The sequence below is a fragment of the Clavelina lepadiformis genome, chromosome 6 (assembly GCF_947623445.1).
Source record: "Clavelina lepadiformis chromosome 6, kaClaLepa1.1, whole genome shotgun sequence".
Taxonomy (NCBI): Eukaryota; Metazoa; Chordata; class Ascidiacea; order Aplousobranchia; family Clavelinidae; genus Clavelina; species Clavelina lepadiformis.
The window spans coordinates 6065155-6082835 of NC_135245.1; the positions used below are offsets into that span (position 1 = coordinate 6065155).

The window sequence follows — 17681 nt, forward strand, 5'->3', positions numbered from 1 at the left end:
GGCAAATTTACATTCCATAGCATGCGCTGTTTGTTGATTTAAAAAATCTAAACAATTGACTTCAAAATTCAAAAAAATGACTTTCTTGACCTAACAAAAATTTCTTGAGTATTTTTATTAAAACGAACACTGAATTAACAAAAAGTCAGTCTGAATTTAGGCATCTGAAATGACACAGCGCTCAGAACAGGGACAACACAACATTTTATCCCATGTCACGCATAAGCAAACACTTTAGAATCACTGGATTTTATTGCATAAAACTGAGGTTGAAAATAGATTTATTGCATAAAACCGAATAGATATTGCATACAAATACGGCAAACAGGATTGAATACTGTAAAGCAGTAGATTCGATAAGGCGCAAATATGTCTGGATGGAGAATTTTACGTTTAATTAAACCGCGTTGTCCGTTCTCCAGCTTGGTAAAGTTAAACATTATTATTTTAAGTTAAACAAGCATAAAATCTATATCTGCTAAATTAAAAAGGTATGAAATATAATTATGAGATGCCCTAAAAATATAAAACGCAATTAAATGTAAATAAACAAAATAAAAATCAAGTGATTGCATATTTGTAAATTTGAACACATTCGACATCTGGAATTAAGAAAAAAGATTATATTGATAAAAATATTTTGTTGCTAAATCACAGTTTTTCTTGACAAGGAACTTTATAAGGTGCAAAAGCAAACTCAGGAAGATCACAAATTCGGCAAGATGTTTGTGTAGATATTGTATCTTTCCACACCGAAATCTAAATCTTTGCTGAGAGGAATATCAAGGACAATATGTGGACGGTTTTGACTATTATACGTTGGCCATTCAAATTCTTGAAGGACACCTTTATTGGGATTTCTAAAAAAAGAAAGATGAATTGATATTAAACAAGCAAGAAAAAGTTGCAAGAATCCATTCAAGTACATAATTAAAACAATCAAATTTTTGAAGTAAATCAATAGTATTGTAAGTAGCATTTAACTATGAAGATATCGATTAAGCCGTAAACTGAGGAAATTTTAGCTACCACATATCCAAATAAACTTTTGTCGGTTAATCGGATAAAAAATGAGTAACACTAATAAAAGCAGTTTTATATTTCTTTGGATTTTTGAACAGTTTAAAACTTTCTGCCTTTAGATGCGGTCAGCATACTCCGCAATTCTTTTGCAGCAATAGAAGTGGTCTTTTACTCCCAGTTGAATTTAATTAAGATTCGGCGTACAAGTTTGAGATTAAGTTTACTCTTCTGAATGCACAAAATTTAACTATAAAGCCAATACTACTGCAGGTAAATATACAATTTCATTAAAGCTAGCTAGTTTTAGAAAAACTTCTGTCTTTTGTCGGAGAAAATATTCAAGGAGGTGAGCTAACAAAAAGTCCTGGATCCAAATAAGCAATATCAACTCCTGCGGGCCACATTGTTCTATCCTTAGTAATTATGTAACCTCCGAAACTATCATCAGTTTCCACCCTAAGCTTTTTGGGTTTGCAAACACTTCTGAACAAAGCCTTGATTTACAATATGGTGTTCACCTATCTATAGGAAAATTTCGTTCTGACGAAGGACAGAAGTATATTCGAAACTAGTTAGCTTCAATAAAATAACGTGTTTACCTGAAATGGTATGGCTTTTAGCAAACTCGTGGTACTTGAAAACCATTTCAACACCACCTACTCTTAAAAACAAACCAAAAGAAAACAACAACATAAAAGAAAAGCCAAATAAACTTTAGGAATTTGTGAATTTTGTATGTGGATGTGTGGTGTGGTCTTTCTAACAAAATTGATTATTATTTTATTTTTCTGATCTACTAGAAGCTAGGAAAACAGGTTGAATTGTCCTTAACATTTATTATTCAGTTAATTAGTTAACAAAAATTCAAATATCTGGCTATATCAGTTATCTGGGTATTAAGTTGCACTGGCATCTGAACTTACTCTAATTGTAACCAATAAAAAACTCACCCAGTTTTAGCAAAGTTTGCAAAGTAAGTCATCATAGAAAGGCTAAGTTCCATTTCTTCCCGGCTGAACTTGAAGCCATCCTGAACATTATCAGGTAGAAAAGGAAAACCCCAAGTGAAAATAATATCATCGGCATGATCAGTTTCAATAAATGACGGCTTTTGAGCTTTTTCTGGACCATACTCTCTGTCATGGTTGTAGCAGGGTGGATGCTTCATATGATAAAAGTAAGTTGTTGCTCCACAATCTAAACAAAGATTAATGTTTGATTAATGTTCACCCGGCACATCCAAATTTTGTCCATTTCAAATTTCCTCCTACCACTGAATATCACAAAAGGTGGCAAGCTTTGTGTCAGTACAGCAGTACTACAATATTATAAATACATTTTGTTTAAAATAACTACTTATTCAGACAACAGAACAAGAATTTGTATAAAATTATAAGACCCTTTTGGAGGAGATGGTTTATTTGTTTTTTGCCAGACAGGTTGGATCAGTCTTGCAACAGATTGAAAAATTTTATAACATGAAAAAATCCATTGTTAAATGTGGAGTCTCAAGTGCTACATAGGGAACTGATTAAATTTTGGCAGTGAATTATGACATGAAAAAATCATTCAAGCAAGGTCATTCCATTTAACAATATGTTTGTAACAAATAGAATGTGATAAAACAATGTCTTATGAATTTAATGAGCAATCTTGGTGCAGGTCTGCTCTCTAGAAGTGTGCTTTTAGTTTGAAGCCTGTGACCATATTTCAAGAAAAGTGTAAAAATGAATAGAGAGCAGAAAATCAGGTCAATGAAGGCAATATACAACATTAATTACTATGAAAGACTTTGTAAAAGATACAAGATCCACAATGTTGAAAAAGTGCTAAAAGATTAGACCAAAACAAAATGCCAGGATTACCTTAAAATTTACTGAGCTTACAAAAATCACATGGAGTCTCATAATTTTTCTCATAAGTAGTTATCGACTTATCGTACATGTTTCTTGAAAATCTTTAGCTAACTTGGATGATTTCTAAACATGCAAACACATTATGAAAACATGTTAAAAAAGTTCAGCTAAGAAAGTTTAGGTCTCTAAGAAAGTATCATAGCTACTGTATCACAATTGTGAGTGCAATACATCGCACAAATAACAAGCAAAACAATAACATACTTGAAGTGGAGTGGCTACTACCCAATGCACATAGATTTTTCATTTTAACATGAGGTTCATATGCCACGAGATTTATTTTAGGCACCCGTTTTATAGCAATCACTATGTACACTGTTTTTCTGAACCCCTTTTTATTGATTGATTTAGTCGGACGTGTTCTTTTTGTTGTGTCATTTTTGTGTTTGTCTGGTTATGTAGCCTATATTTGTTTTATTTCAGTGTTGTTCACATTAGTCATTTTTATGCATGCTCACGTTCTGCCATATTTTACATGTTTAAGTGTACACGTATTTTTATTCGATCACTAGTGACGTCTCGTCTCGCTACCCCGAGCGCTTAATTAGTATTCAGCGTCCCACGTTGATTCTTTGATTACGTGGAATTTGTGTTTGGTGAGGTGTCGCGCTCGGCTGGGCGAGGGTAGGGGGAGTCTACGTTTTGCCTTTATGGTGGAAAGATGGTCGTTTTTAGCTAAGATATATGCCATTAAATGTTAATAAAGCAAAAGAGAGCTAATTGACTAGCTGTCAAGCGGGAAGTTCCTGGCTGAGAAAAAGTTTGGTTACACATACACTCAAAAAACTATTTAATTAAATGTTCTGTGGAGCACAGGAAAGACCACCACCAAACCATGTTGAAAACCTTAACTGGAAGTGTCTTTTTCTGTTACTAACACGAAACAAATCTGATTCATCTCCTTAAACTGTTTGAATTTCATTACCAGCAGTGCATTAACACTTCATACAAAAAAGCACATGAACATGGCATTTTAGAGAATTACATTTAATTTTTTAAATCAAAAAGAAAATTAGCTTTATAATCTGTAAGAACAACGAATACTTTACACCAACAAGTCTGAAAAAGCAAAATTTTATCATTGTATGCTTATGAAACAAACTCAAATCATATAATTCTAAAAACACTACTGAGCTCATTCATTTAGTAAAGATTTAACAAAAATGTTGATTTACAACAAAACAACTCATTTCCAAAATATTTTTGATGTTAGAATTACGCAACACTTTACAGGGAATTCTATGCTCCAAACTAGCATAATATAATAAAACAATAGGTTAAAAATTTGCCAGACCTGCATGCCCATCAGCAGCAAGTATAATTCCAATATTAAAGTTGCAATCCGCCATAACTCCTGCTAACCCTCTTGTATAGTATAGCCTGTCATTTTCTGCGGTGCTTTCATTGCCTTGGTTATAGTAGCGGAGAATGATTGAATCTGTTTTGCTTGCATCTATCGACTTAAACAAATATAAGCTTTATACAACGCAAAAAAATTACAGTTCTTAATCTTATCTGACAAAATAATTAACACGATAACAATAAAAGTAATTAAATAATATGGTCATACTTTAGGGGGAAAATTTTTGAATTCCCTACTTAGGTTCAATGAATATATGGGCCTAAAACGATAATTAGGATGAAAAGATCTACCAAGAGTAATACTAATCTATAAATAACAAAAAATGTCAACAAACTGATTGAAATTATTTGTGCTCGTTACCCTGTTTAACCATTTGAGTAGAATTGCGCTGCGCCGTTGGTAGTCTTCTTTTGATAACCCTTCAAGGTAGTTTGGCATTTCTACATTCATAAGCCAACCTCCCTCACTGCTATTGCAACCAATAATAAGAGTTATCTTTTGAAAACGTTTTTCTGACAATAGATTTTTAGGCATGTCACACATCAATTCATTATCAATGGTAACATACCAACCGAAGCGAGCCTAAAAGAGAAATTTAACGGACAATTTATAAAACCAACGATGCATACAGGACTGCAGTAAAAAATACTTAGAATTAATACAAACGAATTGAGTGTGAAGTACAATAGTTGCACCTTTCGCAATTTATAATCGGCTTCACAGAGTTTTTTCATACTAAAAGATTGCAGTTCTTTCAGAATCTTTTCTGGGCTGGTTTCCTTTATCTTCAAAATTTCAAGAAATTTTTTCACTGCTCTGCTTTGATCCTTCATAACAACTTCTACAGTACAAGATTTGTACATTTGTACATTACTTGGGAATATCTGCACAACTATGTTTTTCTCGTATGTTGTAAAACGCAAAAAAAAAAGGAAATTAATTCAACTAGATCCATTACCACTCGTTAAATATAACACTACTAAGACAAAAAGATAAATTGAAAGGAAAATTTAGTTACTGATATGATATCATCAGTGTTAGTATTTGTTTTTGGCCAACAACTGGAGGAAGCCATTTTAGTAACTTATATAAATGATAACAATCATGGCAAAATAAAAACATTCCCACAAACAATCAAGGAACAAGACAGGGTAACAAAGGGCCGTAGGCTTAAAAATGCAAGGTTTTACTACAAATTACAACGCTGCAGATAATAAGTCAGCATCGTCACCAAGCCCAGACAATCATTTGACATTATTACATCAAATTAGTGATGAGGAATATCTGATTGTATCACATGTCTAAAACTGTACAAAAAAAACAGAGCAAAAATTGCTGTTTCTCACTTGCGACTGTAGCTGAACCACTGAAGCAAATTGCTTTATGAAAATAACTTTCTGATAATGATGACATCATGTGCATATGAATAGATATAGCTCCTGCACTCTCACCAAACACAGTCACATTGTCTTTGTCACCACCAAAATACTCAATGTTCTCCTTTACCCATCTAAACCATTTCATATTGTGTAAAAATAGCATTTTTTTTATTATTGTTAAACAACCATAAAAATAATATTCTCATAGAGCCATATGCAGCAGAATAAGTATATGCAATGAGAGTAACCCTAATTGAAAGAAACAAAAACGTTTTTTATTACCACAGCCACACAGTATTAGACTCACTTCAAAGCTTCAAGTTGGTCATGCAGGCCAAAGTTGCCTTTGCATGGTGTATCACTCCCCATACATAAGAAACCGAAGGTGTTAACACGGTAGTGTGGTACAACCACTATTACATCATTCATGCCAGCAAGAGCAGTGCCATCAAAGAAATAGCGAGGACCAACTTGAAAAGAACCTCCATAAAACCAAACCATTACCTGCATAAGCCGGTAAAAAATATAAAAATAATAATTTAATTCATATATGACCAACGATAATAATAATTAATTCATGATTGTGAGTAACTACGTAAAAATTAAGCAAATCAAATGTTACTGGTGTTTACAATTACATTAAAACTTAACTAAAGTTAACATATGCATAGTCTACAGACACGGTAAAGTACTTAACCTATGTCTTACAGGGAGTTTAGCAATGCTTGAAGTGACTGGGGCAAATACATTTAAATACAAACAATCTTCACTGCAGTTTTGCCTTGAAAATGTTCTTTTCATCGGACAAAAGCTAAAATAAATGTCAGACTCATTTGCCTCAGGTATTGTTTGGGGCGGTATTTTGGTCTGCTTCGTATTGAACAGAATTCCAGTCCAAGGCAAAGCTCTGAAAAGCAACCAATACCACTAAATTTACTAAGTTAAAATTGTCTGAACCCTGTTAACCAAATTTTAAAGTAAAATAATTGCCACTATAATTACATAAGAGTTCATTTGTGATCATATAAAACCTCACTGAGAGATTCATCAGCAATGAACTATGTTCTGAAATATGCTTAAATTACAGAGTAAGGCACCAGCAGTAAATAGTAAATAACATGTTATATTATGTTACAACAAGGTTAGTACCTTTCTTTTTGTTTCTTTCAGTCAATGGCGAAAAATAAATGATATGATAACATTAATATATATGCAGTAAAAAACAGAAAAAGAAATATATATATATATAGCTGAATTGAGGGGCAAGACAAAAAAAGAGCTTAAACCAAAGAGTAGTTGTCAGTAAACATACTGGTGAAAGGACTTGTGGTGGCTAAGCAGTTATTGCCAAAAATAAGTTCAAAAAAATCGCAAATTTTTCAGCTAATTATGACGAGGATGGCGGTTCGTATTACATCAATAAAGAAAACAATAGGGATGACTCAGGTACTTGGGTCAAGTTTGAATAGATTGTTTCCTGTGACAGACAAGTAAAGTGTCTTGCGTATAATTAAAGTATACTTAAGTGTATAACGGGATAAATTTGCAATAAATGAGCCAAAACTAGCTTATCATTAGTGTATTTGTACCGGTTAATGTAAATGCTAATTTGCAGTACAGTTCATTGTTGGTTGTTGGCTCCAGACTATTCCGGTACCAGAAACAACAAGAATGCTTTACCAGTTTATGTGCTGTCTTATGTGACACTCCTATGCTGAAAACAAACATGACCTGCTACTAATCACCTACCTATGCGGACGTATTCTATCCACAACACATTAGCTAACCAAAATACCGAACAAACCTCAGTCATCGAGCATATTGATTTTACAGTGTGACATCATGACTGCAATCTTCGTCATAATAGGATGCCAAATTTGCAGTACAATTTTGGCAAAAACTGCTTACCCACTACATATTATTAAAAATTCTAGTTCACTAAGTATGTTTGATTACAACTACTCTTTTGATTTAAGACCAATTTGTTTTTGGACTAGTCCCTCATTTTATTGGCAATATGATGTTCACTATATTGGTAATATATGATATAAATTATTAAATAATTGTGTAATACTATAAAATTTACACCAAAATGTAAAAATGACAAAGTGGGTAAAAATTACCATATATGTGCATACATATTACCATTTAACTACCTTTTGGGTGGCTGGAACCGAAGCTTTCCAATTGGTGGTTGGGCAAATGGAATCTCAATAAAATTAGAAACTTTCTTCGCTCTGGGATGATTGGCCCGAGTTACTTTGCCACATTTCACCTTTCCATAGTTGGGTAAAAACACAATTTCTTCCATTTCTTAAATTTAACAATTGCTTAAATTGAAAAAATATGGAAAATTGGGAATTTAGGGGAGATATTGATACAAAAATGAAAAATAGTTTCAATGCTCAAATTACACATGGAAAACATCGTTTTTCTTGTAACTGCAAATTTGTTGATTACTTTCTTATCCTAGAATCGAACTTTTTATATTACAATAGCAAGTAATATTAATAGCAACCATAGCTACAACTGAAATCACTGGATGACTGAAGATTAAAGCACAAAGGCAGTTACTGTATGAAAGACATTATTCTACAGTTCAAATTAAGAGTCTTCTTTTTCCAATCCTCCACACTTTGTACAATAATAAAAAATTGACATTCCTTCATCAGCAGATCGCATTTGCTGCGTTTTATATGTCATTTCATTGTGACCGCATCTTGTACATATCCGTTCTATTGATGGTCCAATCATGTCTTTACTTGCTTTTGTCTTCTTGTCACGCTTATGCTTGATTTCATTGAAAATTACTTCAGCCTTTGTTACAATCATATTATCGCATCGTGTGCTTTCCATTTTGTAACCACATCGACATTTCAGGTAAAATTCGTTTGGGTCAATGGGAAGAGGCAAAATAGTACCACAATGTGGGCAAAATCCGGTGTTAGTCACAAAGCTCATTTGTCTCAATAACTCTTCTAAGAGCTTATATCTAAACCTTAAGTTATAAATAAAACAGCTTGGTTTTAAAACTAATACTTGCCTGATGCAGCATAAACAAAAAACACACTACAGTTTGTTAGCTTGCTTATTAAGCCTGTTTGCAGAGTTTCAAAACATTAAGTCAGTGACCAAAGAGTTTACAGGGATGAGATCTCAATGAGGCATAGGTCAGCAAATGTTTGTTTCAAATAATGGTTGAAGTACTGGGCGAGCAATTAATGCCACCTATGTTCAGTACCCAACAGCACTACCATTGTAATGCATTGCAACGCTTGCTCCTGATGAACAGTTGCAAATTCGAGCAATATAATATAGGAAATAAAAAGAAAGAATATGAAAAATCGCTTAAAACAAGCTCAGCAACCGACAATCCAATGCTCCAGTTTCAGTCGAGCAATGACTTTTTTCTCAGTCCAATGATACAGATTCTGATATCATACCAAACAACTCTTATTTATTTATTTATTTATTCTAAAAGTAAAAAAAAATAAGATATATATAGTTTGGCACTCTGAATGTTAACTTTGTATTTTTCGTTAGGTGCGAAAAATTTCGCAGTACAACTGAAGAAGCAAGCTTTTGCTTGCGAAAGCTCGTGTCGAAAAATATAAAGTTAACCTTCAGAGTGCCAAACTATATCCTGTTTTTATTTTACTTTAAAATTTGGTTAACATGGTTCAGACAACATCAACCTTATTTACTCTTGTTACATAAGGCCAACTGAAAATGAGAATAAAACTTTTCTTATAATGAAACTTTCCCATTAAGCACCTTTTGCTAGTGTAGTCGCGGTACTTCTAAAAGGTTACTCCGAGATAACCATAAATCGTGATAAATCTTTAAGTGACTAGGCCTATTTCATCATAGTCTATGTCAATGTAGGTCACGGTCACGTGGTCTGCTGCTGAAGATAGGCAGTTAGGTTAGTTAGGAGAATAGGTATGTAAAAATTTGAGTTTAGCTATAAGTTCCTATTGGGTTTTACAAGGTTTAGCTTTAGGTTACTGTGATATAACATTTAAGTTAGGTTAACAAGAAACTTTGAAAATAGCTTTGAACCATAGACTACTATACGAGCTTTGCAGGTATGTATATGTGCTGTATATATTGCTTCTGCACAACAACCATCAGCGGACCTGAGTAATGTGTTTGCAAACATTTCCCAGGGCAATCCCCATGTCGAAACAAACAAACACCTAAACCTATAGATACCTTTTATCGGAGATACCCATATACTGAAAGTACAATAATTGTATTAATTGTGCTAATTATTGTACTACTTGGTATCGTTTGGTATAATAACTTTCCTCGGACTGTGGAAAATCTTTGCACGAGTAGACGATTGTCACACATTTTTTTGTTCTTTTTATGTTGCGGTATTCCCCGAATTGAGAATTGTCTACCAGGTCCATTGAACAGGAGCAAGTGTTGTTAATGTCTATGCGATATGCCACCACTGGGTACCAAACACGGAACCTGGGCCGCATTTATTGCCAGGTTTCAAGATTTTGTGAATGTTAATTTTATTGTAATACATTGTTTATCTTTGTCATTGCCTGTAGGGAAACAAAAAATGAAATGCTCACCACTGCAGCGTGACAAGCAACTTCACTAGAAAACAATATGTGGGAAAAAGCAGCATAGCCAAACGAATTAAAATATGAACGAATAATACCAATAAATGACCAAAATGAATAATGATTAACACGGTCATTGTCATAACATGTCTCGAGTCGTTACAACACCGGAAAGAACTGCCGAGAACTCAGCCATTTGAAGGAATTGAGGAGAAAATGTTCAACATTCCAATTCTGTCTGGGCTGCGCTAGTCGCTGGTCAGAAATTTATGACGTCACTATTGGGAGGATAGGTTTGGCAGAAGGCAAGTTTTGGCCCTACAACGGCACCGATGCGCTCATGACTAGTCGCCGCTTTTAAGATCCACCTTCATTCCAGGAGAAATAGATCCTATAAGCGACGGATCTACTTTAGATCTCCAAATGACTCGAATAAGCTCTGTGTGCATGATTCTTAATCATGTAATGCATACCAATGTCGGAAATAATTCAAAGAACACAAAAATAACCCATAAGTCACTCAAAAACACAAAGAAAGCATTTAAAAAAGTCTATCTAGATCTAGGCCTATATTTTCTGAAAAATCTTCATGGTTCACTGAATAGTCAACGCATGTTTTCAAAGCATACTAACGCAAACTGCAGTGTCAATTACATCACAACGGCTCACTTGTCAGAGCCCACAAGGTGAAAAGAGAAGTAACAACAGCTGAGGAAAAGCATTTTACTTGGTTTTTACTATATTCTAACATCTTACTACGTGGCTAAACGTTGGGAGTGGATCGAAAGCGTTGGTTCATGAAGTTGGGATGTTTTTAGTTCTTTCCACGCAGATTGATAATAATTAATGGGTATCAATTAGCATTTTAATCCATTTCACTTTTAATGTGAGTTCCTATACATGATTTTATTTCGATCATATTTGCTCCGCCTTCGTTATAGCCCAATACAGAGTTTTACGTTTAATTCTTTCCGATTTAGATCCCCATACAAAGCGACACAACAATAGATTAACTTTCTTGATAAAAGTCACCGGAAGGTTTACTAGAATTACGCTCGCTTTATACGTTAGATTTGGAATTACCTGTGATTTTAAGATAGTTATTTTACTTATTAAAGTCAAATACCGACAAGACCATAGGTTAAGTATAGTCGACATTTTCCCTATAACGTTTTGAAAATTCAGCGTAAACAATTGATGATTGTTTGCTATTCCCATCGGAATTTTAATTCCCAAATACGTAATACAATCAGTTGGCCATTTTAATCTTTAATCGGCTAAGTGGCTAACCCGGTTTCCCAATACAATTTCTAGATGAGCCAATGAAAAAAGTTTGCAATTTATCGAAGTTGACTTCACCAGAGACTTTAGCAATCGGAAATCCCTTGAAGATCCTTTCAAAAAACTAATGTGTCATCCGCAAACAGTGATACTTTAAATTCATTACCCCCTATCCGTATTCCGTCAAAATCACTATTTCGTAACATAATACTGTGGCTAAAATTTCTATACATAACACAAATAATGAGAACGAAAAAGGCTCTCCTTCACGCACGCCGCGGTGAAACTTAAAGTTTGCAGACAGGTAACAATTGATTGAACAACGCATTTTGGACGCGAGTAAAGTGCTCTCACCCAATTTATTAGTTGTGTATGAAACCCAAACGCTTTAAGACAACAATAAATAAAGTTTCAGTTTACAGTGTCAAATGTTTATATATATCTAAAGATAATATTGTTTCAGGGATTTTGTATTCGTCCGCGTAGTCGATAATATCAAAAAGCAAAAGAATGTTATTAGTTATTACCAATAAAACAGCTTTTTATGAAACCATTCTGGTCAGGATGGACCAAGTGATCAACATGTATTTTAATTCTCTTGCAAATTATTTTGGAAATCGTTTTATAATCTACATTTAAAAGAGCGATTGGGCGGTAGTCACCTGCCAACAACCGACTTTTGTTAGGTTTAGGAATTAAAGTAATTACTCCTTCCCTTTGAGTGTCCTAAGACAATAGTCCTAAATTTCTAGATCGTTCCAGCGAAGCCATAAATACCAGTTTAATATTCTGACAAAACGTTTTTAGAATTCTATTCCTATAAGCCATCAGGTCCCGGAGATTTATAATTAGACATGCGTTTGATAACATTTAAACATTCTAAGTCCGAAATTTCTATGTCGGTTTCGTTATAGCGTTGTATTCATCTATCTTTGGAATACTTAGATTTGATATTACATAAGTTACCTGATCCGAGTTCGAATTATTGTTAGGGAAGCTGTATAATTCCGAATAGAAATTTCTAAGTTTCTGTAATATTAAGTTTTAGTCAGTTAAAGTGACACTGTTAGAGTTCAACCGTGTTATTTTATTTTCTTCTGTGTGGCGCTTCTCTAAATTAAGAAAATATTTGTTATTTTTTTCTCCGAGCTCTGCCCATTTAGCTTTGCTTCGTAATCCAATCCAGTTGTTGTTGTTTAAGAAAGGTTCGTTGTAGAATGGAATTTTTATCGACGTCGATTTTAAGCAAGTCTGTATCAAAATTTTTCAGTTCAGTTTTTATACGTAATTGATAAAACATAAGCCGCTTCTTTTGCCTAGCGCTATATTGGATTGTCGCGCCTCGAATATCACATTTTAATGTATCCCATAGAATATGTGGGTCTACTTCATCCGAGTTGCTATGAATTTCTTTAAATTTAGTTATTTCATTTTCCATATTTTCTAAGTATGAACTTTTTTGTAAAAGCGAGATATTTAGTTTCCAATAACATTTCCTCCTTGTGACTGGATCCACATTGATAAATAACGTAACTATGCAATGAGCAGATTTTATGCTTGTTACGGTGTCAGTTGACTTGAGTTTGGTTAGCAAGTGTTGAGATATGAGAAAAAAGTCTGGTCTTGTTGCAGTATACGGCGTTTTGTTGGATGCGGGTATAGGCCTACCTCTTCAACGTGGAGTGTTTATTTCCAAAAACGTTGAAAATACTGAGAGATATTGATTGGCTCACTATACACATGCGCTTGACAATTGGAATGAAGACCGCCACCATCTTTGTTTAAGTTGTTGTTTAGTACAAGATTGAAATCTCCACCTATTATACAATTACTCAGGGACAATTCCCTTAATAGAGCAAAAAAGTTATTGTAAAATTCAGGTGTGTCTTTATTTGGTACACATGCAAGCATTAACTATAGCGTAATGACTATTTCGCCTAGGTAATTTCTTAAAATTACGTACCGTCCAGGATTGTCGGACGCCATTTTTTTACATGTGTAGGAGAGGTTTATTAAAAACATTATACAAACCTCTCTCGAGTTAGTACAGGGGCGGGCAACATACGGCCCGCAGCGGGATTTTGAGCGGCCCACAGACAGTTTCCGGTCTTTATACATGATAATGTGGCGTGCGACCACATTCTGCCGCAATCCCTGTATTGCGTCACTGAATAAGTCCACGTTTGCCAACTTGAGAAAGATGGCCATGAATCTACTTGTTCTGTTCGGGTCTACATACATTTGTGAGCAAACATTTTCGACCATGAACATTAATAAGACAAAGCTGCGTTCCAATCTGTTCAGGAATCCGGCCCGCTAAGTACTTCATTTTCTCATATCAGGCCCGCCGACCGAAGAAGTTGCCCGCCCCTGAGTTAGTACGACCATGCAACCAATAGACTTCCCCACTCCATTCCATTTGCCACAATTTTTCGATACTGGCAGAGCTATATGTTTCCTGCAGTAACACAAAGTTATAATTTTTACCTTTTAAAAATTGAAAAACAGATTTTACTTTCATTGGACACTGTAACCCCGCAACATTAAATGAGGCTATTTTTAGTGCTGTCGTTGGAAGCCAATTATAGTTATAAAGTAGGCCTATACTAAAATTCAGTAGTCGTTTAGATTTAGGCCTAACTCAAATCGAAAAAGTTGCCGGAACAAATAATATTCATAGAATTCACAAACAAATGTTGTTAACGCTAATATAACAATACTTCATGATTTTCTAACCCCCAGTTTATGTCTACTTTAAACTCCATTCCACATTGATACACCCATGGCATATTTGTAGAGATGCTTTGCGCAATCATAAGGCCAACAAGCGCAGTGGATGATTCGTTTTTTACATTTATAATTAACTCTCGCAGAGTCGAGACATGGTTTGTTTTGGTAAAGAATTCAATGAATCCCAGCTACACAAAAAGCTCTTTTTATCACACATACCACAACACATTAGATTACCTTCAAGATAGTCTTCAGAGACAAACTCCTTGCAGCAAGGTAGTTTCAGCATTCGTTTTGAGCAGTACGTGCAATGAATACTGTGGAAGACGCTGTTTCCATTGTCTTCCAAGTTGTGTCGTTATAATTATATTTCTGCTACTTACCGCGCTATTAGATAACGTCATATTTGCCATAAGTTCAATCTCAGTTCATGGTATAATTACAGACTTATCGAAGAGTAGTTGATTGACAATCAGTTCCGTAAACATGCTATCTACCTTGCACTTTTGAGCTTTAGACCTACTAAGATAACCCCATACTTGTCATCCTATTTTATAAACATGTTATTTACATTGCATTATGAGCTTGCCGAATTCGAAATAACCCCTATGTGATTGACAAATTAATTGGTAAAAAATGATTATCTGCACGACTGACCTTGTATTAACAGCATTGTTAACATAAAAATAGAAAATGTTGATTGATATTTGTTTCCTTTTATTGAAAATTTCTAAATTGAAATTATCACCTGACCTGTAAAACTTCGAGTCTAAAAGTTCAAATCATTTCCTGTTATTGATAAACGCATTGCGCCTCAAGTTGGAATTTTGTTTCTTTATTATCTCCTTCAGCGTATAAATGTATCGTTGCATGCTATGTTTTTATTAGTTTTAGTTTTCAGTATTCAGTTTTGAGTTTTAAAAGCTCAATGAATGAGAAGACATAGATCGTAATAACTCTGTGAACGAATTCCTTAAAAGTCATCGTGGAATGTAGGGGAAACTCGTGTAATTTAGACCCCTTAAGCAAAATCTGTGATAATAACGAAAGTCCTTGATTGATTTCTTCCAAACTTCACTTGTTTATTTACATACATGAAAGGTACAAAATAACGAAGTATCGGGCTTAAATCATTTAAAATGCAGGTGCACTACCAAATTAAATTTTTTCATGTTAAGGGTCCAATTTACACAACTGTTGGGTAAAATGGACCCCTTCCATTTTTGGCCAAAACATACAACTTAATATTCAATTTTATTCGGATAGCACCTAACATCACTCTATAAGTTTCTAATTCAATGACACTGCATGACACTTTCATAAATTTCATGTATGAGTTCAAAAAACTTAGCTATCTGTGGTTTGTTAAATCCGGATGCTCTCGCTAGTGATGTTGCCTCCGGGGATCGAAGAGATATTTCTGGATGCCTTTTCAGAAATCCTTTCACCCATTCATAGCCAGCAATTTTCTTTTCTTTGTTGAATCTAGTAGAAATGTTATTTGCTTCTGCAATTTGGAATGCAAGCTTTTGAAGGTCCATCAATGTCAAGCCAGAAAACCTGGCTTCCATATCTTCAATATGCTTTGCCAATTGGTTTTCAATCTCTTCCGGGAGGTCAGTAGATCTTCCTAACATCTTGCGGCTGCCAAGAGCAATCTTGTTCATATTTTTCAGTCTTCTAAGAAGAGTCGTTTTGGGGACATCAAACTGTTTGGCTGCTTTTTTTGTACCCATTGTGCCATCTCTTACAGCCTCTATTGCATGTCGCATCGCTTCTTCATCCCACTTTCCATACACTCCTTTGCTCTTACGCTCAGCTCTTGTGGTCATGTTTGTACCAAGTTCAAGATCAGAAGGATCACAAAATGACAGTTTAATACCCTAAGAAAACAGGTAATGTTATCTGCCTCCACGTGTAACTCCACGCCTGCGTCCAAATTACACGTTTTATTGGGGTCCATTTTACACAACCCTAAGCTAAAATTTCTTTCAGGCTCTTCACTAACATCTCAAACTGACAGTCTAATACTGTCATGGTACAGTATCTGTGAATGTTTTAGTTGTCTCGAAACGTTTAAATTATTTTCCTACCTGCCTGTAGCCTCCGATTATATCGAAATAACGCATGAACCAAAATAAGATCAGACACCCCTAATAGTTTACTTGCGTTTTCGTAACTAGACCACAAAAGAAACAAGACCAAACACAACTGCTGCCTCTTTGTCTTGCTAACCTCTTCCATGTCACGTGATGCTATGTTGCTATTCATTTATTTATCCGTCACGATTGATGCGTTTGATTGCTAATGGGTTCTTAAAATCCTTTTTTTTATATAGGCTATGTCTAAATAATAATATTGTTGTAATTTTTATTGTTTGTTTGAAGTAATAATGAAGAGTAAGACTTACTAAAACCGATATGAATCAGATTCTCAGTGTTTAAAAATTATATAAACTATTCAACTAAAGTTTAGGAATTTCTAAACAGAATTCGCAACCTTCTAATTTTTCTTAAGAGTCAGATTGCAATATATTAAATATCCTTGGTATGGTATTTACTGTATAAAACAGTAACCACCAACTGTTCTCCTTCATCTTCACGATGAACCTGTCATCTTCAATGCAGCATAATGTGGCCACTCTAAAAGTGCGGGAGCGCATTTTCAACAATGAGAATTGTCGTTGAGATTCGCTTCTACGCCCTCTTTATTCACCCCATTACAGATTTTGCAAATGACGGGAAACGTTTTCGAACCATACTTAAGGATTTCGGGCCTGGAAGCTCTGTTCCATTCGGACTTCTTTCCGGTCGCTTTCTTGACTCTTTGGGTGTACTGGAAGAAACAGGATTGGTGTTTATAGTGATCATTTGGTCCTTCGGATTAAAGTTTTGGGAAATACGCCAGCTATTACCGGTATGTACACCGGTAGTTTCCGTCAAGCGATGGCATACCACGCTCTTATGGGCATTGCCGCGACTTGCAAGCGTTTTTCCAATCAATGTTTCAGCACTTGAGGCGGAGCACTTGCTCTGTTTTTACATGTAACGTCAATTGAACTTCCTCGGCGCTCGGCAATGCCCACGAGCTTGGTTAGTGAGAATTTAATGTTTTCAAGAAGACCATAAATTTCGTTGCTTGGCATTTTCATTTCTGATCGAAAAGTAAGGCAGTTTGGCCTTTTAAATTCCTTTTTCTTCTGATTGCTTTTAACAGCATTAGTATAGTTGACTGCTGCGAAACTGAAATCAGACTTGCCTTCCATAATGAGTAATGACATGCTACCTGTATCGCAGCCAACTTGGTTGCACTACGTTAGTATGCAGAAATTTCCTTCCACGGGATCTGGCTCCAATCAGAGGCTGGGATTCAATATCCGTGGAACTTATAAACGGCGACTACTGTAAAA

General features: G+C 34.8%; 2 protein-coding genes across 2 annotated transcripts; both read right to left on the minus strand.

The window, feature by feature from the left end:
- Positions 1-76: 76 nt before the first annotated feature.
- On the minus strand, positions 77-8272 carry LOC143462056 (carboxylesterase 5A-like). Its single transcript, XM_076960073.1, has 9 exons — positions 7838-8272; positions 6390-6588; positions 5989-6185; positions 5649-5812; positions 4998-5143; positions 4663-4884; positions 4234-4399; positions 1974-2220; positions 77-860 (listed from the first exon to the last, which is right to left on the minus strand). Exons 1-9 carry the CDS (start codon positions 7990-7992, stop codon positions 707-709), a joined length of 1650 nt encoding a protein of 549 aa, XP_076816188.1. The 5' UTR covers positions 7993-8272; the 3' UTR covers positions 77-706.
- A 7008-nt stretch (positions 8273-15280) lies between these two features.
- Positions 15281-16446, minus strand: LOC143462559 (uncharacterized). The gene is made up of 2 exons (XM_076960778.1): positions 15833-16446; positions 15281-15757 (listed from the first exon to the last, which is right to left on the minus strand). The coding sequence occupies exons 1-2, from the start codon at positions 16102-16104 to the stop codon at positions 15568-15570; spliced, it is 462 nt and encodes a 153-aa protein (XP_076816893.1). The 5' UTR covers positions 16105-16446; the 3' UTR covers positions 15281-15567.
- Positions 16447-17681: the final 1235 nt, after the last annotated feature.

Bases quoted from the DNA above. Each gene is read 5' to 3' on its own strand.
- LOC143462559 (XM_076960778.1), bottom strand. From the start codon at position 16,104: ATGACCACAAGAGCTGAGCGTAAGAGCAAAGGAGTGTATGGAAAGTGG. The intron at 15,758-15,832 runs GTTTTCTGGCTT...CATTTCTACTAG, and splicing joins ATTGAAGATATGGAAGCCAG to ATTCAACAAAGAAAAGAAAA.
- LOC143462056 (XM_076960073.1), bottom strand. From the start codon at position 7,992: ATGGAAGAAATTGTGTTTTTACCCAACTATGGAAAGGTGAAATGTGGC. The intron at 5,813-5,988 runs GTGAGTCTAATA...GAAATGGTTTAG, and splicing joins GACCAACTTGAAGCTTTGAA to ATGGGTAAAGGAGAACATTG. The intron at 5,144-5,648 runs GTGAGAAACAGC...CTTGTACTGTAG, and splicing joins TGGTTCAGCTACAGTCGCAA to AAGTTGTTATGAAGGATCAA.